Source organism: Hypanus sabinus, chromosome 2 (genome assembly GCF_030144855.1).
Source record: "Hypanus sabinus isolate sHypSab1 chromosome 2, sHypSab1.hap1, whole genome shotgun sequence".
Lineage (NCBI taxonomy): Eukaryota > Metazoa > Chordata > Chondrichthyes > Myliobatiformes > Dasyatidae > Hypanus > Hypanus sabinus.
In genome coordinates, this window is record NC_082707.1 from 66,850,037 (window position 1) to 66,872,896 (window position 22,860).

General features: G+C 38.0%; 1 protein-coding gene across 5 annotated transcripts in view; it reads right to left on the bottom strand.

The window, feature by feature from the left end:
* Nucleotides 1-6,259: 6,259 nt before the first annotated feature.
* Nucleotides 6,260-22,860, bottom strand: part of sgpp2 (sphingosine-1-phosphate phosphatase 2) — a 43,573-nt gene continuing 26,972 nt past the window's right edge. For 3 of the 5 annotated variants that reach the window (XM_059947714.1, XM_059947696.1, XM_059947731.1), the window contains 3 exons: nucleotides 19,567-19,746; nucleotides 12,835-12,924; nucleotides 6,260-8,232 (listed from right to left, as the gene is read on the bottom strand). In XM_059947714.1, the coding sequence (XP_059803697.1) occupies nucleotides 7,687-8,232; nucleotides 12,835-12,924; nucleotides 19,567-19,746 (816 nt within the window). In that variant the 3' untranslated portion in view covers nucleotides 6,260-7,686. The remainder of the gene's footprint in view (nucleotides 8,233-12,834; nucleotides 12,925-19,566; nucleotides 19,747-22,860) is intronic. The other 2 variants (XM_059947723.1, XM_059947704.1) reach the window with 1 other exon arrangement.

Here is a 22,860-nt window from a genome sequence, read left to right on the forward strand (position 1 = left end):
AATATTGCATCCTTGCTAAGGTGTGTCCCATATTGTAACTACTTTTACACATATACTTTATTTATAGTGAGCTACATAGGTAGAAAGCTGAAAAGCAGGACCTCAAGGGTAGTAATCTGGATTGCTGCCTGTGAAAGTTAAGTGTTAGAAAAGGATGATTTGTCAGATTAATGTGTGCAGGGAACAGGGCTTCAGATTTCTGGATCACTGGGATCCCTTCAGGGAAGGTAGGATAAAGTTTAAGTCTGTCTCGAGCCTTATAGACTCATCAGGCCTGTACTTATGTTGGTTTCCGTGGTGTGAAGCAACTGAGAGTACGAGACACCCCCCTTCCCTCCAGGTAGGACACCAGTCTATCGCAAGGTTAACACCCAGTATTTTGCTGGTACCCATTTTCAGCTCGGTGGACTGGAGCAGTCCGTGGTTAAGTGCCTTGCTCGAGGACATAGTATGCTGCCTCGGCTGGGGCTCAAACTCACGACCTTCAGATTGCTAGTCCAAGGTGTTAACCACTTGGCCACGCGCTGCATAGGGAAGGTAGGACCTGTACAAAAAAGCACAGGTTACACGTGAACACAAGGGGTGACCAAAGATTGTTGTGTGCTTGTCTTTGCAGAAACATGGCTGCAGGACAACATCAAATGCACAATCAATTTACAGGTCATGACATTCAAGGACTTGTGCTATAGTATTTCATGACTATGCGTTTTACACTATTGTAACTATAGGTGCCTTTTGCTTCGTATGACTGTTCATACTATGCTTTGCACCTTGGCACCTGAGGAACACTTTTTCATTTTGCTGTATTCTTGTGTATGGTTGAATGGCAACTGAACTTGATAGACAGTTGACAGGACAAAATTGAAGTTGGTGGGATGGGTTGAAGTGTATCTATTAAATAGTCGGTTCAATTGATTGGAAAAGTGAGGATAAAATAAAAGGGAAGGAGAGTTCAGAACAGGAAATGAAAGTCTTCAGAATAAATAAAAAGAATATTTAAGGATAATTTAACTTCTGGAAACAGCAAAATTGAAACGGCTGACTGAAGGTATTATATTTGAATGCATGCAGTATAGAGTATAAGGTAGATGATCTTGTAGTACAGTTAGGAATGAGCAAGTATGAAGTTATGTGTATCACTGAGTCATGGCTAAAAGAAGAACATAATTGGCAGCTCAACATCCAAAGACACACATTGTATTGAAAGGACAAATAAGTAGGCAGAGAGAATGCAGTGGCTCTGCTGGTATAAAGAAATAAAATCCAATCCTTAGAAAGAAGTGATATAGGATTGGAAGATGCAGAAGCATTCTGGGTAGAGTTAAACTGCAAGGATAAAAAGAAGCTGATGGGAGTTATATACAGGATTCTGAACAGTAGCCAGGACTTGGGTTACAAGTTACAATAGGACATAGAGAAGGCATGTAAAAAGGGGAATGTTATAATAGTAATGAGGGATTTCAATATGTAGGTAGATTGGAAAGATCAGGTTGGAGCTGGATCCCAGGAGAAGGAATTTGTAGAATGCCTACAAGATGGCTTTGTAGAGTGTTTGTGCATTGAACCACTTGGGAAAAAGGAAATTCTGGATTGGGTGTTGTGTAATAAACCAGATTTGATTAGGGAGCTTAAGGTAAAGGAACCCCTAGGAGTCAGTGATCACATGACAGAATTCACCTTGCAGTTTAAAAGGGAGAAACCGATATATTAGTATTATCATAGAATAAAGGAAACTACAAAGGATGAGAGAGGGGCTGGCTGTAGTTGATTGGAAGGGGACATGGCAGGGATAACAGCAAAACAGCAATAGCAGGAGTTTGTGGGAACAATTTGGAAGGCCCAGGATGGATCTTTCACAAGTAAGTATTCTTAAGGGAGGATAAAGCAATAGTGGCTGACACAGGAAACCAAAGACAGCATAAAAGCAAAATGATGATGTATAACAACCATTAGTAGGAGCTTTTAATAATCAACAGAAGGCAACTGAAAAAAGCAATAAGGAGAGAAAAGGTGAACTATTAAGGTAAGCTTGCCAATAATATAGAAGTGGATACCAAAAGTTTTTTTCAGATATAGAGTAAAAGAGGCAAGAGCAGATATCAGATTTATGGAAGATGGGGCAGGCGAGGTAGTATTGAAGGACAAAGAAATAGCAGACAAACCATAAGTATTTTGCATCAGTCTTCACTGCAGGAGATAACAGCTGCATGGCAGAAAATCGTGAATATCAGGGAACAGAAGAGAAATTTGTTGCTGTTACTAGGGAGAAGGTGCTTGGGTAGCTGAAAGGTCAGAAGGTAGATGTCACCTGCACCAGATGTACACCCCAGGGTTCTGAAAGATGTAGCTAAAGTGATTGTGGAGGCGTTAGTAGTGATCTTTCAAGAGTCACTGGATTCTAGTATGGTTCCAGAGGACTGGGAAATTGCAAACGTCACTCTACCGTTTATGAAAGGGAGGAGGCAAAAGACAAGAAATTATAGGCCGGTTAGCCTGACTTCAGTGGTTGTAGTCAATTACTAAGGACAAAGTTTTGGGATATTGGGAGGCACATGATAAAATAGGCCAAAGTCAGCATGGTTTCCTGAATGGGAAATCTTGCCTGATGTATCTCTGGGAAACCTTTGAGGAAATAACAGGAAGGATAAACAGAGGAGTGTTAGTGAATGTTTACTTGCTGCCACACATGAGGCTGTCCAACATGATATGTGTGCATGGTATTACAGAAAAGATAATGGCACAGATATGTTGGCTTACTGACAGGAGGCAAAGTGTAGGAATAAAGGGGGCCTTTTCTAATTGGCTGCTGGTGGCTAGTGATATTCTGCAGGGGTCACTGTTGGGACCACTTCTTTTCATGCTATGTATCAATAATGATGGAATCAATGGATGATGGAACTTATGGTGTTGTGACCAAATTTGCATATGATACAAAGATAGGTGAGTGGCAAGTAGAGCTGAAGAAGCAGGGAATCTGCAGAAAGACAGATTAAGAGAATGGGCAAAGAAGTAGCAGATGGAGTACAGTATAGGGAAGGTACGGTCATGTACTTTGGTCGAAGGAATAAGGCTGTAGAGTATTTTCTAAATGAGGAGAAAATTCGGTAATCAGAGGTGCAAAGGATTTGAGAGTCCTCATGCAGGGTTCCCTAAAGGTTAAAGGTCAAGTCAGTGATGAAAGCAAATGCAATGTTAGTGTTCATTTCAAGAAGACTAGAATATAAAAGCTGAGGCTTTGTAAGGCTTTGGTCAGCCCGCAGCTGAAATATTGTGTGCAGTTTTGGGCCCTTTATCTAAGCACAAAGTGCTGGCATTGCAGGGGGTCCAGAGGAGATTTACAAGAATCATCACAGGAATGAAGGTTAACAAATGAGGAGCATTTGATGGCTTTGGTTATGTACTCACTGGAGTTTAGAACAATGAGGGGGGTCTCATTGAAACCTATCGAATATTGAAAGGACTAGATTGAGTAGACATGGCGATGATGTTTCCTAAATGGGGTAGTCTAGGACTAGAGGGCACTTACTCAGAATTCTAAGTCACTGGATATATTTAAAGTGTTGGTTGATAAGTTCTTGATTAGTCAAGGTGTCAAAGGTTACAGGGTGAAAACAGGAGAATAGGGTTGAGGGTTAATAAGTCAGCCGTGGTGGAATGACGGAGAAGTCTCAATGGCACAAATGGCCTAATTCTACTCCTATGTCTTATGGTTTTATTTTCCCCTCTGTCACAGGTTTTAGCATTGCCAGCCAGAAGTGGCATGGTAGTATAATGGTACTACAGCACCATTGATCCGGGTTCAATTCTGCTGCGACGTGCAAGGAGTTTGTACGTTCACTCCGTGACCACATGAGTGTCCTCCAGGTTCTCTTGTCTCCTCCCACATTCCAATGACGTATGGGTTAGTAGGTTAATTGGTCACATGAATGTAACTGGCCGGCATAGGATCAGGGGCCAGTTTGGGCCTGTTACCATGCTGTATCTCTAAAAATAAATTAAAATCAAATGAAAAATTTTAAAAAGGTTAGTATTTGTTATTCTGTTTAATTCCATTGAGAAGGTAGCAGTTAGTGGCCATTGAACATTTGCAGTTCCCCTAACCTTTTCAATTTACTTTTATATTTAATCTTTATGTTTTGGTTATCTGTCTGCCTGAACTCCCAAATCACTCAGTATCACTACTTTTTCTAAATTTCCAGCAATCCCAGTTTTATTAGGAAACTTGTATAAATGGCCACTTACTTGTTTGTCATTGATAAATATTATGAATAGTTGTAGGTCCAACCTGGATCAGTGTGGAACATTAGTGATTAGTACTGACTGTAGAAAGTTAGTTTTAGAAACAGCCATATTGTTGCTGGTCATACATTACCCAGTCTCAGTAAGGATGATATCCTTTTCTTAAAGAATATTTGTAAGCTAGATAGACTGTTACATTGGACAAGAATAATGATCTTATATTAGCTGCTATTGTACATGCATTAACTTTGCTTTCTGTGTCACTGGCTGCACTCTCTCAGTGGCAGCTGGGGCATTTAATCGACAATGAACTTTACAGCCAGAAGTAGACAGGAGTGGCAGGGTGCTGGTCAATAAAAGGCAGCAGAGTTGCATATCTACTCCCGATGGCCTGGTCCACATCCTTCGGTGAAAAGGAAATGGTACATATGCTGCTCATCTCTTTAGCTGATTGTGGGATATTCAATTAAATAAAATCTCTGGAATGTGGTCTCCCTCGGCCTGCCTTCCTTTGGTAGCAGTTGCCCACCAGTCTCTTGCTATCCATATTTTTCTCCAGTCCCAACACCATATCTCAGCAGACTACAAAGAAACACATAAGCAGCTGCTAAAGGTGAAAAAACAGAAAGCGTAAAAAAATCCCAAAAAAACCCATTAAAGCCAACCTGATTGTAGTATGCCCAAGTTTAACCTTGGTTTTATTTGACCCGTTGGCACTAATTACTTGGCAAGGAGTACATCCACTTTGGCAGTTTATGGTTTAATTTGCTGATCTATAAATTTGGGTAGAGGTGATCAGATTAAAGGATTTTTGTTTTGGCCCAACTTTTCCATCCCAACCAAGATACTTATCTATAACAAACCATTTGGCAGTATCCAGCCTACATCGCTCTATAACTTTCATATCAATGTGCCTATCCAAACATTTAAATCTTGTAAATATACCCACCGCTACCACCTCCTTTGGCGGTTTGTTCCATACATCCACCACCAATCACGAGGGAAGAAATTTCAAGTTACTAGGAGTGAACAAGACCAAGAGCATGGAAAGATCACCAGTCTCTCTACTTCCTCAGGATGCTAAAGGAACTTGGCAGGTCCCCTTTGATCCTCTCTATATTTTGGCAATGCACTACAGAAAGCATCTGGATGAATCATGGCTTGGTATGACAAGTGCTCTACCCAAGACTACTAAAAAAGGCAGATTGTGGATAAAGCCCCCCCACTGCATTTGCTCTCTCTCTACACTTCTCATTGTGATGGAGCTAGCATAATCAAAGATCTCAGCTATCCCAGATATTCTTTGCTCTACCCCATCCCCCACCACAGAAGATAGAAAAGCTTGAAAACATGTATTACCAGGTTCAAGTACAGCTACAATCCAACTATTGTAAGATAATTAAATGTTTCCCTAGTACAATAAGATGGACTCTTAACCTCTCAGTCTAACTTGTTGAGGGCTTGCACTGCCCTTTCTCTGGAGCTGTTACATTTTATTTGGCACTCCATTATTGTTTTACCTGGTAGATGCTACCTTGATGCACCATTGTAATGAACTGATCTGCATGGACTGTATGAATGGTAAGTTTTTCCACTGTACCTCAGTACACACGACAAAAATAAACTAATTAACCATCTATGTGGAAAAACCTGACCCTCAGGTCTCCTTTAGATCTTCACCTCTCATCTTAAATCGGTGCCCTCAAGTTTTAAACTGAGGTGAAAAAGACTATCTACCCTTTTTTTTTGGGTCTTCATGATTTTACAAAAATTTATAGAGCCTCCTCAGCCTCCTTCACTTCAGGAGAAAGAGTTCCAGCCTCTTGCAGTTGCTCTTTAATGGCATGCTTAATTATTTTTCTCCAAAAAAAAATTCCAATCATGTTAACTGTATGCCTACAAAGAGGCAGGATTGTGACTTTCATCTTCACACATTTTATTTTCTTAATTTATTCAATTGTTCTGGAAACATCAACCACTTGCAATGGATCAATGTAATGAGGAGGACGTAACAATATAACAATGTCAATGCAATTAATTTATGAAAAGATACAATCAGATTCAGTCTTACAGTGAACTGCATGGGAGTTCTATGCAATGTAAATTATAAACAAGAAAGACACTTTTTAAATGTGCAATATTTTTCTATATATAGATTAATCATCTTCAACATATTCTATTAACATATTGGAAGGTACAAATTTGATCATTATCTAAATACAATTCAAAAATTGTACACAAATTAAGTAAAATCTCACCCCCCCCCCAGTATAGTTCAAAAAAGCTTTTGGAAATAATCAAGGTGGTATTACATTGAACCTCATGCCTTCAGTACAACCCATTTTAAGATTCTTTGAGGCCAACACTGGTAAATTATTTTACAACATTTCCATCATAAATGGAGACATCTATTTGAGAAACTTATTGTGTGTCTTTACTAAAGTAAAATATTAATAATTTAGTTACTACAACTTTGCATAGCTACACCTGATTACACATAAAATCTTGACTAAATGCCTGTCTCTCCATCCTCTTTACAATAATGTCTTTTTAAAAAATCTGTGATAACAATAAAGCAGCATAGGATATTTTTCAGTTGACGGTGCTATATAAATGTAAGCAGTTGTTTTGTAGCAATTATTTGGTCAAGATAAAGTATTCAATCTTAAAGTGAATCATTTGTGGAATGTAATTCAGTAGGATTTCATTATTGGAAAAGACTGCCTTAATCCAACTGCACCCATGTTATGGAAAAGTTTGTATTCCAAAAGAACTTCGCTGCCAATGCTGCATTATCAGATAAACAAACATTGTACGTTCTAATAGAAACAAACTTGTCAAATTTGGATCAATGACCTGATTGAAAGAACCTACATACTTATATAAGAAAATTTAACAACTTTTTAAAAACATGCATTTAGGTGGCCTCAAAAGAAACATTTGCATCTTTCAAAACATAAGTACTTCCCTACGCATTTTTACATCCAATGAAGTATTTGAAATGCAGCCACTGCTGGAAATTGCATTGGTTTCCAATTGCAAATTGACATGAAGTGCATTCAAAGTTTTTTTTAAAATCTCCAATGAAAAGCTATATTTGAGGCACGTTGCGGTGGCAGTACACGACAGTGAGGAATGATAGGGTGTGGATTCATATTTACAGCCCCTCATCTCAAACACGTCTGTTGAGAGGAAAAGAAAATCAAGAGGTGGTGGAATCACTGGCCACTTGTGGACTAGTTCATCATCTTACACACATGTTCTGGACTAGGCTGTCTGGAAACTTATTTCAACTAAATTAAAAAGAAATGATTTGTATCCTCAAAAATATTTAAAAGGTTGAGTTCTTATAGCATCTACAGATTTTTTTACAGTAGGTCTTCATCAACACATGGAATGCGTCTCATACTCAAAATTTGTAGAGAAATCGTTCAATGCCATTTATCATCACAATAGTTTGAGTAATTGGTACAGCAATGGTACAATTACTGTTGCAATGAAGCCAATGGATGAATATGTAGCAAATTTATAGGGCACTTCAATCTCTAATCTCTTCCTGGCTTCCAGATTATATTCCGGAACGTTAAACCAAGCATACAGTACTTTGAGGGAAAGTGTTTTGACAATTAAGCGAGTGGCAACAAGAACAACAATTCCAATGAGAAAGCGTGCGCTGGATATCAAGGCAACCTCTACAGTTATAGAAGGTATTTCAAATGGGAGAGATCCCACAGGCTCATATGTTTGACCATATTGGTAGTTCATCCAAAAGCCAATGGTGCACCCTGATGCCACAGCTAGGATTATGGTGGTGTCTCCCCTGGTTGGGCTGTAATGATCTAATTCTGGGTAGTTGTAACTCATGAGAAAAGGCATAACTACTGCAATGACTGGAGTTAGGGGACTGGTCAACTGTAGATTATCCAGAACGTCCCAGAAAGTGTATGTCAGGCCCATAAGTACCGCAGTAAGAAGAATTCCACAGATCACATCCTGAAAATGATATAAACAAATTAGAATGCTTTGACCAAATTCAATATTTAATTAAGCTACTACAATGGTACATTTTTGAAAAATTCCAAGATAATTTTTCTCAGTAATGTTCAAGTTATTAGGCCAGATCTCATGCATTATTTATCAACAAATAGGATTTTCCACTGATTAAGAAGTGTGTCTACTTGACTTCCAAAAGCTTTCTCATCGTTAGCTATTCTTAATATGTGTGCACTAAAAACAAGAAATCAGACCAGAAGAGGCTAAACAGCTCCTTGAATTTATTTTTCCACCTAGTAAGATCTTCCACAAACCACTACTTTCCCACACAAAGCCCATATTTCTTTGATGCTCAGAAGTCTGTCAAACTGAATCTTGAACATATTCAATGATTGCATGTCCAGAGCCCCCAACTCACTTAATAACAGTAATTCCTCTCTAAGTGATCTGATTTCTCATTTCTCTTATTATCCTGAAACTATTCTGTCAAGCCCGCTACAGAGTTAGCAAAATCTTCTCCTTCACACAGAGCCTCTACGTTTATTTCTCTCAGTTTCCTCTTGTGGATTGATCTCATTACCCCTCTATATTATTTGAACTAAATTTATATTCATACACCATTGCAATAAAGGCTAATGTACTAACAGCCTTCCTGGCCTTAGGTTACCTTTGTAATTATTTGTTAACTTTTTAAAATTGTTTTTTTCCACTCTTCCTATCCAAACAGTAAATGCTATTTAAAAAAAAAATATCTGGTCACTATATACCTATGTACCATCAGGGCTCATTTTTTCCTACCTAGCTTTGTAATAGTATACATTGATATATTACATTTGATCCTGCCACCTATATTATATAGATTGTATACAGCCAAGCACAGGTACTGACACCCTCAATCAAAATTGCGCATATTTCTATTTTTGTCCATGTCCGATCCTCAGTCTATGCTAATGAGTTCTACTCTTCGAGAACAGGCTTGTGTAGACCCTCATTGAATGCTTGCATTAATTCCTAATACACTACACTTGTTGGTCTTCCCTTCACATTGCTAGTTAGACCTGCAGATAAAATTATTTGCTCTATCTTCAACTCAAAAGCATAACAATCAAGGTAAATGACCCAATGTCTTGTTCTGTAATAATTCATTCCAGCATTTAACTTATTTTCTCTATCCACTTTTAGAGCAAGCTGTTTTCAAATGATGCCTTATAAACCACAAGAATTCAAGAATTTGGAAATTATGGAAAATCATATGATTATTAGAAGACATAGCATAGAAACATCCAGCTCCACCAATCCATACCATCATTTAGCTCCCAATCAAGCCTTATCCTATCTTTCTGTATCTAAATCCATCCATGTGATCCAACATTCCTTTATTTCCCTTCAGATGCTTATCCAGCCTCCCCTTAAATCACTTACACAATTTGTTACAACTACTCCCTATGGTAGTGAATTCCAAATCATCGTCATCCTTTGTTTCTTCCAAATTATAAACTTTAGTTTATGGTGATTCTCTTCTGATCAAACTCTTGCATTCTTTCAAAACTGTTCTACATTTTTACAGACATCTATTAGGTCAGCCCTCTACTTTCAGTTCTCAAGAAAAAACAATCGATTCTATTTTTCTTTTTTCAATATTCCTGATCAACATTTTTAATATTCTTTTAAAATTCTCTCTGCACCCTCTCCATTCTGTTTTATATACATTTTGTGGTATGCCAAGCAGAACAATGTGCAGGACTGGAAGTGTGATGTAACTAATTTTTGATACAAGTTTATCTTAACTTTATTTCCCAATTCTATCACTCTACAAAGCCAAGAGCTTGGTGTACTCTGACCCTGCTAGCCTGTGGCACAACTTCAGTAATTCGGTCCATTTGAACTCTAGCATCCCTTTCCTCTTCTACCCCATTTTGTAAGCAATTTCCCTATTCTTCTTGCTTTTATCTGTGTTGGATCTTTAATTACTTGTCTGCCATTAAAACCCACCAGTGATTTGCTGCAAGCCTCCTCAGTATTGACTGTTCACTACCCAGCCCTGCTGAAGTATCAAACTAGGAAATAATGATTTTAATTCCAGAATTTAAATCATTAATGTGTGTTGTGAATAGCAGGAGTTACAGCAATACACCATTAATTAACTACATTCTTCCCTTATGAATTTCTACACTTTGCCTCCACTTTCCTCTTTCTATTACATCCACTTTCTCTGCAGCTACTCTTATCTTCTAGGCTATACAGCCATAGAGTCCAAACAACTTTTATTGTCGTGCTACTGGCTTCACAATTGAACTCAAAGCAGTTCTTGTTTTACATCTGCTGATTTGAACATACTGTCCATATTAAATTAGTAAACACAGAGCAAGGACTTCAGTTAAGATGATCCACCACCCAAATTGAAGACACAGAAGTCAATTGATATCTTGATGGAGATAATAAATCAGCACTTTGAATCATTCTTGTAACCTATAGAGCTACACCAGAAGGGGTATTTTGGAGCCAATTTTTCTGAGCAATAGAGACAGATGACCTTGAACAGGGAATACATCAAACCTGCATTCGGAACCATTAGTACAGGTTTTGCTCAGACTTGAAATAATAATTGTTCAAACAGGAAGCTAGAGGATTGCCATGCAACTAAAAATGCAATGCAGAGAGAAAAGACAAAATATGAATGTAAGCTGTGCAATAATACGAAAAATACCAAAATATTTTTCAGAATATTGAAGAGTAAAAGAGAAGCAAAAATGGAAATTGCATCGCTGGAAAATGACACTGGGGTGGTAGTAATGGGGACAAGAAGATAGTGAACAAACTTCAACAAGTCTTCACTATACGACTCACCAGCAGCATGACAGAAATTCAAGCGAGCCTGGGGGGTAGAAGTGAGTGTATTTGCTATTACTAAGGAGAAGGTGCTTGAGACACAAAGGTCTGAAGGTAAATAAGTCACTTGGACCAGACTGATGACTCCCCAGTGTCATAAAAGGGGTAGATGAAAAGATTCTGGAGACACTAGTACTGAATTTTCAAGAAACACTAGATTCTGTAATGGTTCTGAAGGACTCGAAATTTGAAAATGCCTCTCTTCTCTTTAAGAAGAGAAGGAGGCAAAAGACAGGAAATTATAGGTGAGTTAGTTTGACTTCAGTGGTTGGGGAGATGTTAGAGTCCATTACTATGGTTAAGATTTTGGGGTACTTGGAGGTAAATGATAAATAGGCCAAAGTTCGCTTTGTTTCCTTAAGCCTGACAGATCTGTTGGAATTATTTGAGGAAATAAACAGAATAGAAAAAGGAGGGTCACTGGATGTTGTTTACTTGGATTTTCAGAAGGCCTTGACAAAGTGCCACACGAGAGACTGCTGAACACGATAAGAGCCTCTGACATTACAGGAGAGATGCTAGAATGGACAGATGATTGGTTGACTGGCATGAGACAAAGAGTGGCAATAAAGGGGACCTTTTCTGGTTGGCTGCTGGAGACTAGTGTTGTTCTGCAGGGGTTGGTGTTAGGACCACTTCTTTTCATGTCAAATGTCAATGATTTAGATGATGGAATTGATAACCTTGTGGCCAAGTTTGGAGATGATTCAAAGATAGGTGAAGTGGCAGCTAATTTTGAGGAATCAGGGAGTCTGCAGAACGACTTAGACAGATTAGGGGAAAAGCCAAAGAAGTGGCAGATGGAATACAGTGTAGGGAAGTGTATGGTCATGCACTTTGGTAGCAGGACTAAAGGCATAAACTATTTTCTAAACAGTGATCAAATTTAGAAATCAGAGGTGCAAAAGGACCTGGGATTCCTTGTGCAGGGTTCTTTAAGGATTAATTTGCATGTTGAGTCAGGAATAAGGAAAGCAAATCCAATGTTAGCATTAATTTCAAGAAGACTAGAACATAAAAGCAAGGATGTAATGCTGAGGATTTATAAAGCATTGGTTGTACTGCTTTAGAGTATTGTGAGCAGGTTTGGGCCCCTTATCTAAGAAAAGATGTGCTGGCTTTGGAGAAGTTCCAGACGATGTTCACAGGAATGATCCTGGAATGAAATGGTTAATGTACAAGGAGCATTTGATGGGTCTCAGCCTCTACTGGCTGAAGTTTAGAAGAATGAGGGGGAATTACATTGAAACCCATCGAATATTGAAAGAATGGACATGGAGAGGTTATTTCCCCTAGTGGGGAAGTGTAAGAGCAGGGGCACGTATCAGAATACAAATACATCCCTTTAAAACAGAGATGAGTAGGAATTTCTTTAGCTAGAGAGTGGTGAATCTATGGTATTCATTGCCACAAATGGCTCTGGAACTAAAGTCATTGGGTGTATTTAAAGCAGAGGTTGTTAGGTTCTTGATTAGTAATGCCACTGGGGAGAAGGCAGGGAAAAAAGGGGCTGAGAGGGATAATAAATCACCTAATATTGAATGGTGCAGCAGACTTGATGGGCTGAATTGCCTAATCCTGCTCCTGTGTTTTATGTCTTATTGTTGATTTGCTATCAACAAATGTTTATTCATTTGCTTTGTTCACTTTTGTTTTAGATACTTTTCTTCAGGTGACAGGTAAAATACTAAGAAGCCAACTTTTATCTCTTACCAGCACAGTGTGCATTCCTGTGTAGAGCCTGCTCAGTGAGACCAGAGTAGAGAGCGCTGCAGAAGCCATCAGTCCTAATACAAATGAATACTGCAAATCAAGTAAACATCAGGTCAAACCACTTAGTAAAATAGATTAATTATTCAGAACAGTCAAGTTTCAAGTGGTGATTAAGATTTAGAGTTGCTCTAAGCACTCTGGGAGTAGTGTTTTAAAAAGTCTTACATCAAAACATTGCTATAAAACAAGGAAATAACTTGAAACGGAAGAGCAGGGATAACTATATTAGAAAATAATATACATTTTCAACTGTCTCTAAACAGGAGAGCATATTCTTTGCAATTATATTGAATAAATTTATTGATTCAAGAAAAACTAAACATTCAATATTTCATGAATGACCACAGCTAGGTAAGTTACCCTTACAGGACTTCAAATTTTCCACAGACAAATATATGGAAATGTCATCTGCGGGGATATGAATAGAAGAAACAGAAACATTGTGCAATCTTTGTGATACGAGTGGTGTGTGGAAATATCTTTTTTTTAAATATTTGATGCTGCTTGACATTTGATTTCATTGATCAGAGGTAATACCTACTGTTTTGTTTGACCTCAAGAATGTTTGAAAAGATAATTAGTCCTGGCGATGAATAATTGAAATTGTATTTGATATGGTTTTAATGGTAATCAAACGAAAGTTGTGCAAGCTTGCTTGGTGCTCTGCTGCTGGTCAGATTGAAAAGCCAGCCAACAATCTGGCAATGGCATTTAGCCAAATTGTAAATTGTATAACATCTGCATAAAATTTCACACTGGGCTGGCTGGGAGGTCCTTGCTTCTTCCTGGAACAAATGTCTCACTAATCTCATTTTGAAGTCCTTCACCAGATTGAACTTGTTCTCGCATTTAACATCTTCTCCTTTAAGACCACTCATTTCTGAAAACTAGTGAGGCATCCAGACTGTGCCTGAGATACATTGGGCAGTCCCTGTTCAAACCGACTCAATTCAGCATTCTGAATGAACTGTTTCCTCAATGACTCTATGTCCATCTTTACCAAAGTACTCTAATGGAACTGTGAGGGTATCACCAGATGCCTTTACAGCTCTTCCTTTCCTATCAACTAGGGACCAAAGCTAATATTTCAGGCAAAGCAAAATCGTATTTGAAAATTAGTGCTACCACAATGTGGCCTACTTTATTTTAGAGAAAGCAATCACAGATTGGGTAATGGCCTTGCAAAATACATCTACCCAGTCCACAGTAGTGATCCTGATGTTACAGTTGCCTGTCATTTTAATTCTCCATCCTACTCCCACCGACACATCTTCAAACTCCAACCTTATTCCAAAGAGGCCAAATTCAAGTTCAAGGAACATCAGCCCTTTTTCTTGTTGGGCACATTACTGATCAAAGAACTCAGAAAAAATCATTTAACTTACTTCTTCAGTTTGTATCTTTCCAGTAATGCTCCAGACAGATTTGTCAGGATTAACAAGTCCTCTGCATTCTCTCACAGCCATTGGAACCATGACTCTATCTTGGTCTCTATCCTATCAGAGACACTCTCTCCACGCTCTTCCCTGCAGCTTAAAACTTACTTACATGATACCCTAATTCATTAACTTGAAACATTAACTCCATTGCTCTCTCTGCAGTTGCTACCTGACTTGAATGGTTCCAGCCGTTCCTCTTTTTGTTATATAAAACATGTGTTTCGATTTACTAGGACGTTACCTGGGTTTCAGCACTTAAGTTACAGAGAAAGGTTGAACAAGTTAGGTCTCTATTCATTGGAGCGTAGAAGGTTGAGGGGGGATTTGATCGAGGTATTTAAAATTTTGAGAGGGATAGATAGAGTTGACGTGAATAGGCTGTTTCCATTGAGATTAGGGGAGATTCAAATGAGAGGACATGATTTGAGAGTTAGGGGGCAGAAGTTTAAGGGAAACACGAGGGAGTATTTCTTTACTCAGAGAGTGATAGCTGTGTGGAATGAGCTTCCTGTAGAAGTAGTAGAGGCCAGTTCAGTTGTGTCATTTAAGGTAAAATTGGATAGGTATATGGACAGGAAAGGAGTGGAGGGTTATGGGCTGAGTGCGGGTAGGTGGGACTAGGTGAGATTAAGAGATTGGCACGGACTAGGAGGGCCGAGATGGCCCGTTTCCGTGATGTGATTGTTATATGGTTATATATGGTTAAGAAAAGAGCAAAAGAATTGCTTCTGATTCAAATATATTGACTTGTGAATACGTGTAATATTGAATCCACCATGCACAAAATGCTGGAGGAACTCAGCAGGTCAGGTATGCAGCATTTGCTGAATTTCTTGTGTTTGTAATATTAAATAGATCCTTAATAAATAGTTTTAAAATATGATCCTTTAATGATTTTATGTAAAAGATATTATTTCTTCCATAATGTAAGTATGGTCAAAGAGAAGATCAGAATTAATGTTTTTTTAAATTATTGTAATAGAACTAGAAGGAAACTTGGGGAAGTAACAGCTTATTTCTGTACTAAACATTTTTCTGGAAGCAGTATTTCAAATGTTAATTTGGAATAAATATTCTTTGATCTTTTTATTTCAATTACTCTTTCCAAGTTATAGCTTAACATTTTGACCTTTCACTGCTACAAAAATCAGTCCCACTGCAAAGTCTGATGCCGATGAGATTAAAAAATGCATGAATGTGGATCTGCAAGTCATTGTTTAAAAACAGTTGCCAAATCCCATGAACTTTCTTTGCCTCTAACAGTTTCTTAAAAGGCATATGTAATTTTAGAAATTTATTATACATTAAAAATATTATCAACTGGGGGTGGTTGTCAATTACAAACAAAGATCTGAGTGCTGGATTTTGTGAAGTGTATTGCAGTGCTGATCTGAAATGCAACTAAGAATCACTATTTAGATGGTATTAATTTGATCAGCAGACAATTCTTTTGTTAATTATTTAATAAATGTTACCTTGCTACAAAATTCCTTTGTAATGATTCCTATAGTCCCTAAGGTCCACTTGTATATCGTTTAATGTGAAATAATGTAATTAATTCTACAGTACCTCAACCACTTACTACTGCCATCAGATAATAGAAACAGAAACAGAAAACCTAAAAGCACAATACAGGCCCTTCGGCCCACAAAGCTGTGCAGAACATGTCCTTACCTTAGAACTACCTTGGGTTACCCATAGCCCTCTATTTTTCTAAGCTCCATGTATCCATCCAGGAGTCTCTTAAAAGCCCCTATTGTTTCTGCCTCCACCACCGCCGCTGGGAGCCCATTCCATGCACTCACCACTCTCTGTATAAAAAAAACTTACCCCTGACATCTCCTCTGTACCTACTCCCAATCACCTTAAAACTATGCCCTTTCATGCTGGCCATTTCAGCCCTGGGGAAAAGCCTCTGACTATCTACATGCTCAATGCCTCTCATGATCTTATACACCTCTATCAGGTCACCTCTCACTCTCCGTTGCTCCAAGGAGAAAAGGCTGAGTTCACTCAACCTATTCTCATAAGGCATGCTCCCCAATCCAGGCAACATCCTTGTAAATCTCCACTGCACCCTTTCTATGGTTTCCATATCCTTCCTATAGAGAAGCAACCAGAATTGAGCACAGTACTCCAAGTGGGGTCTGACCAGGGTCCTATATAGCTGCAACATTACCTCTTGGCTCTTAAACTCAATCCCACGATTCATGAAGGCCAATGCACCGTATGCCTTCTTAATGACAGAGTCAAACTGTGTAGCAGTTTGCCCTATGGACTTGGACCCCAAGAACCCTCTGATCCTCCACACTGCCAGATTCTCGTAATTAATGCTATATTCTGCCGTAATATCTAACCTACCAAAATGAACCAACTCACACTTACCTGGGTTGAACTCCATCTGCCACTTCTCAGCATAGTTTTGCATCCTATCAATGTCCCACTGTAAACTCTGACAGCCCTACACACTATCCACAATACCCCCAACCTTTGCGGCATCAGCAAATTTACTAACCCATTCCTCCACTTCCTCATCCAGGTCATTTATAAAAATCACAAAGATAAGGGTCCCAGAACAGATCCCTGAAGCACACCACTGGTGACCGACCTCCATGCAGAATATGAACCATCTATAACCACTCTTTGCCTTCTGTTGGCAAGCCAGTTCTGGATCCACAAAGCAATGTCCCCCTGGATCCCATGCCTCCTTACTTTCTCAATAAGCCTAGCATGGAGTACCTTGTCAAATGCCTTGCTAAAATCCATATACACTATATCTACGGCTCTACCTTCATCAATGTGTTTAGTCACATCCTTAAAAAATTCAGTCAGGCTCATAAGTCACAACTGGCCTTTGACAAAGCCATGCTGACTATTCTTAATCATATTATGCCTCTCCAAATGTTCATAACTCCTGCCTCTCAGGATCTTCTCCATCAATTTACCAACCACTGAAGTAAGACTCAGTGGTCTATAACTTCCTGGGCTATCCCTACTCCCTTTCTTGAATAAGGGAACAACACCTGCAATCCTCCAGTCATCCAGAACCTCTCCTGTCTTCAGTGATGATGCAAAGATCATTACCAGAGGCTCAGCAATCTCCTCGCAGGCTTCCCATAGTAGCCTGGGGTACATCCCCATCTGATCCTGGTCACTTATCCAAAATTGTTGCTTTCCAAAAGCCCCAGCACACCTTCTTCATTAATATCTATATGCTCAAGCTTTTCAGTCTGCTGCAAATCATCTCTACAATCGCCAAGATCCTTTTCCGTAGTGAATACTGAAGCGAAGTATTCATTAAGTACCTTTGCCATCTCCTCCGCTTCCATACACACATTTCCACTGTCACACTTGATTGATCCTATTCTCTCCTGTCTTATCCTCTTGCTCTTCACATACTGGTAGAATGCCTTGGGGTTTTCCTTAATCCTGTCCGCCAAGGGCTTCTCATGACCCCTTCTATCTCTCCTAATTTCATTCTTAAGCTCCTTCCTGCTAACCTTATAATCTTGCAGCTAACTTTATAATCCTCTATCATTACCTAGTTTTTTGAACCTTTCGTATGCTGTTCTTTTCTTCTTGACTAGATATATACCAACCTTTGTACACCACGGTTCCTGTACCCTACCATCCTTTTCCTCTGTCATTGGAACGTACCTATGCAGAACCCCACGCAAACATCCCCTGAACATTTGCCACATTTCTTCCGTATGTTTCCCTGAGAACATCTGTTTCCAATTTATGCTTCCAAGTTCCTGCCTCATAGCCCCATATTTCCCCTTATTCCAGTTAAACATTTCCCTAACTTGTCTGTTCCTATTCCTCTCCAATGCTCTGGTAAAGGAGTTAGAGTTGTGATCACTATCTCCAAAATGCTCTCCCACTGTGAGACCTGACACCTGACCAGGTTCATTTCCCAATACCAGATCAGGTACAGCCTCTCCTCTTGTAGGCTCATCTACATATCGTGTCAAGAAACTGTCCTGAACACACCTAACAAACTCCACCCCATCTAAACCCCTCACTCTAGGGAGATGCCAATCAATATTTGGGAAATTAAAATCTCCCACCACAACAATCCTGTTATTATTATTCCTTTCCAGAATCTTTCTCCCTATCTGCTCCTCGATAATAATGCACCTTCATTGAAAAAAAAACTTTTCCTAAAATTAAACATAATGAAATTAGATTGTAACTAAAAATATTAATTTGTTTCCCTTTTAATATGGAAGGGTCAAAATAAAATTCACATGCTCTGATGAATCTTTAGAAGGATTCCCATTCTCTTAAGCCTCTGAGTGGGCAGCTCAGAGATCTGGGATTACATCTATAGATCTATTGCTTGCATCATCATTTGAGTTATCATTGAGACCTGCAATTTCCCACTCATTAAAGTGACAAGTTGTAAAAAGCAACTACCAATTATTCCCTAGTAACACAGGAAAATATGTAAAGCAAATGAGGGAAACAATCAAATGTGTTGCTCAAATATATAAAGCACATAGAATGAGAAATGAATAATATTTGGGCAGAACTAGAGTATATGAAATCACACATTTAAATCTAATACAAGCACAAAATATGGATTAATTCACCCCCCCCCCCCCCAAAGTGGATGAGTGAAGCTAGTATTAGCAAAAATAATTTAATGAAATCCCATGGAGGAAAACAGTAAAACATTTGTTGGTAACAGATTATTAAACTACAAATGTAGGTAAGAGTTTATCGTTGGTGGGTAGCACTAAACATGGGCATGAAATTGATAGTCCATTGTCTCAGTTTTCAAAATTAGTCTCTATTAAACTTTGGAATTGCAGTACTAAAGACACCTACTTACAGTGGGATTGGTGGTATTGTAGACAAATTTCTAGACTTGGAATGAAAATTCTTTGGAACAGGCCAATTTGAGTTTATTCAGATTTAAATATACTTTTGTTTCAGCTCTGCAGATTGGTCTTTCTTTTGCAACACACCAAATGATCATAAATGGATTCTGTTAGGTGAACTCACCATGTCAAAACAATGGTAGTTATTAGCAAATGCCTCCTGGAAATTCAGCTTGAATCAGTGTAAACCACCTTTAGTGAGAAATTATTAATTTTATGGGATAGCCTGTAAAATTAAGCCAGGAATCCCTTTTAATAAAAGGTGAATTCTTCAACTGACCTTAAAACTCAATGCTTCTAGTTCTCTTATTTATAATTTTGAGTCATTCTTGGAATACATTTCTTACCTTGTATCGGTACATGGTAGCAAGTAGGAATGTAAAGGAAATAGCAGTGGCTGCCATAGCATGGGTTGATGGCATACCATACTCTGCGTCAACTCTGGTTTCCAACTTTACAACGGGTGGGGATGATGGACGTGGCCACTTGATGATATCTTTGGAGGCCTGTCCCAAATACATAACAACCTGTCAAAACAGATACAGAAAAAGCTGCAGGTGCTCATGAAGGTATAATGTATTTTGTTGTTATTTTCATTTCCATTCTGATAGATTCTTTGTACTGGTTAACTTAGCATTTATAAATCTATCACTTCAGAAAAACAATGGGAACAGGGCTTGAATTTATTTAGCCACCTCAGGACATCCCAGAGCATGCTAGAACTGCTGTTAAAATGTACTGACTTGCAGAGAAAGGTTCCAAGTTATGGCCAACATTAGATTTCATTTTACTTAATACAAATTGTCAGTTTACCTTCCTTTGTTGTTGTGTATATATATATATATAAATAAATGTTATCCTGATGACTAACTTCTAGAAGACTGCCCAGCTGAGTAGAAAGATGAAAAAAAAGTCTCCAAAATTATGTTTTATGCTACAATTAGATAGAGATGCCAGAATTAGTCTAAGTGCTAACAAATCATGTGGATAGTTAATATCCAGAAACAGCAACTGCAAAGCTTTCCAAAGATGAATAGTCTGTTAAATTCAAAAGATATGAAAAATTGCCTGTAGAATTCTGTATTATTTCCACAGGCATTGTGGAAGTCTACATCTTAAGCATTGTGCCCTTTAAATTGTGCGGGCACACGGCCGCGCAGTAATTGAAATGCTCCTGCACACATAGCCTTTGTCGTGCAGCTGGAAAATGTTCACAAAATGTGGAAGATTCCCTCTGTTGTATTGTGTTGCACACTACCCTTCAATTAATAAGTAAAATCAAAGTACGTGATTTTTCAAATTTGATTCCAAATATTCATCTTACAAAAAGAACATTTACAGTGCTGTGCGTGTTTCAGGCCATGCAAAAACTTCCTGCTCAAAGCAATTGTTTAAAAAAAAAACAAATTTCAGTAAGGCGGCGGCACTTGACATCAGCTATATAAATAAGTGCACTGTGAACGCGAGTTTGGAACTGCTGTCGCCCCTGCGTGGTTGGTCCACACAGCCGTAAAAATAATTAGAGGGAAGTTTGAAAGATGATAAAATGAGAAAACATTTCCACACCTAAAAATGTCACTGAAAACAGACTGCACATGCATATAAAAAAATAATGTTGAGATCTTTAACTGAATTGAATCATTTAAGCAAACCTGAAAATTAATATAATGGGTTTGTCACTTGAAACAGATAAGAATGAGAAAAGCATCTGCAATGAAAAAAATACTTTTCCCATCCACACTTCATTGTCTTTTCTTACTAATTTCTAGCACCCATTTCACTTGGATTACACAAACAATTACACTGCATGCTGTTATCTCTTTATTCAGTTCTCTATTCTGAATATTTGTTTCTGCATTACTAAAGCAGTTCTTATGACCATAATACTATAGTAAGTACCAGCTCATTCCTTTTAAAATATTCTCCAGGAGGACCACAGTCCTTGTCATAGGGTTTGGAAGCTTGTGTGTCTTAGTGACCCAGGGACCTATGTTGGCTGGAGTCAGGACCTTGAGTTTTGACTCTTGGTAGGGTCACCCATGTCAAACAGGTTCAAGAGTAGAGGCCAGACTAAGAGTGGTCCACTAGTCCTCCAGGTTTGGGGGTTCGGCTCAGGACTACCAATCCAGACTGGTCAAAAAACTTGTCACAGAAAGAGCAATGAAGAATCCTGTTTCTAAGGAGGGCCTTCATTGCTGCTCGAAGCACCGATGGCACACAGGCAGTGGCTACTACGTTTATTATATGAGAGAAAACCAAAAATAAACATTTTCATTATTTAATTACTACCCAATATAGTTTAAGTTTGAGATTTTGTAACAGATAATTTTACGAAGATTCAGTGATTACCAAAATCTTTTTGACACCCAATTTCCCATTACTCAATGTATTAAGAAATCTAGAAAAGACGCATTACAAATTTAATCCTTAAATGGATATTTCCTGGGAAAATATTAAGATCTTTGCAACACTGCATTAGAGTGAAAACTTTAATTAGTGATAAGTTTGAAATTCTATGTACACAAATATATTATGTACCTATATTTGTAGATAGAAACATCTGATGATTTTATAAATATTACAATTCCTGATTTTTGAAACTTGGATAGTGACAGATGCAAAAAAAAGTTAAAAGGATAGGGTACCTTTCAATTTATTAAAGAATAGCAATGTACACTGGAAAATCTATCAAGCTTTCTACTATAGTTTCAAAATATATTTTTAATGACTTAAATATTAGGTCTAAGGCACCATATACTGAAATAATGTATTTTCCAAAATGATGATGAATCATGAACAATCCTTGGTTATCAGTTTGTAATATTTGAATGGAATTGAATTATGAAATTTCTGTGATATTACTCAAGGGTTAAGTCTCCTCTGCTTGTGTGACTTTGAGAGCACTTATGCAGCTCAGGAGCTGGCTAGCAGAACCAGATGGAACCAGAAAGTGTGCAGCCAAGGGAGTATTGACTTTAGTCTTGTAACTAAATACCATGTGATCAGCCTTAGCAACAACCTTGCTGTTTTCATTAAAAAGAGTAAATAGTGCCCAGTCTTCTGTAAATTGGCAGGCTTTATTTAAGGGTTTCATTAATATTTCTTGTTGGAAAGGTAAAGAGCAAATATACTTATGCACATGATTTACTGCATTTTTATATATTTACATAAATAAAATATTTCCAGAATTAGACCCTCTATCCTCTTCCCTTTATTTGAATGACTTCATTTTGAATAACAAATTTCAACTAGAACTTTTTGTTCAAAATCTGCTTCTACTTGTTTGCTTTAAGATTATTGTATTAAGTGTTCATCAAATGATTATGTATAAAAGATCAGTATAGGTTATAACATCAGATTGCTTTCCTAATATTGTTTTATTTAATGTCAGCATATAGTTCCATGTTAATGAAATACTTAACCAGAAAAAGAATCCCATGTTACAATACTATATGAATTCGTAACAAGAAATGAACATTCTAATCCCTGTCTCAGAAAAGCAATTCATATGAAAGCTGATTACATCCTCTATCTTACACAATGGATTAAGCACAAAGGTATCTAAATATATAAAACTGAAGAATGCATGATAATGATACCGAAACAGACCTTCACTAGCTTGTCTAGTTAGTGGACCTTGC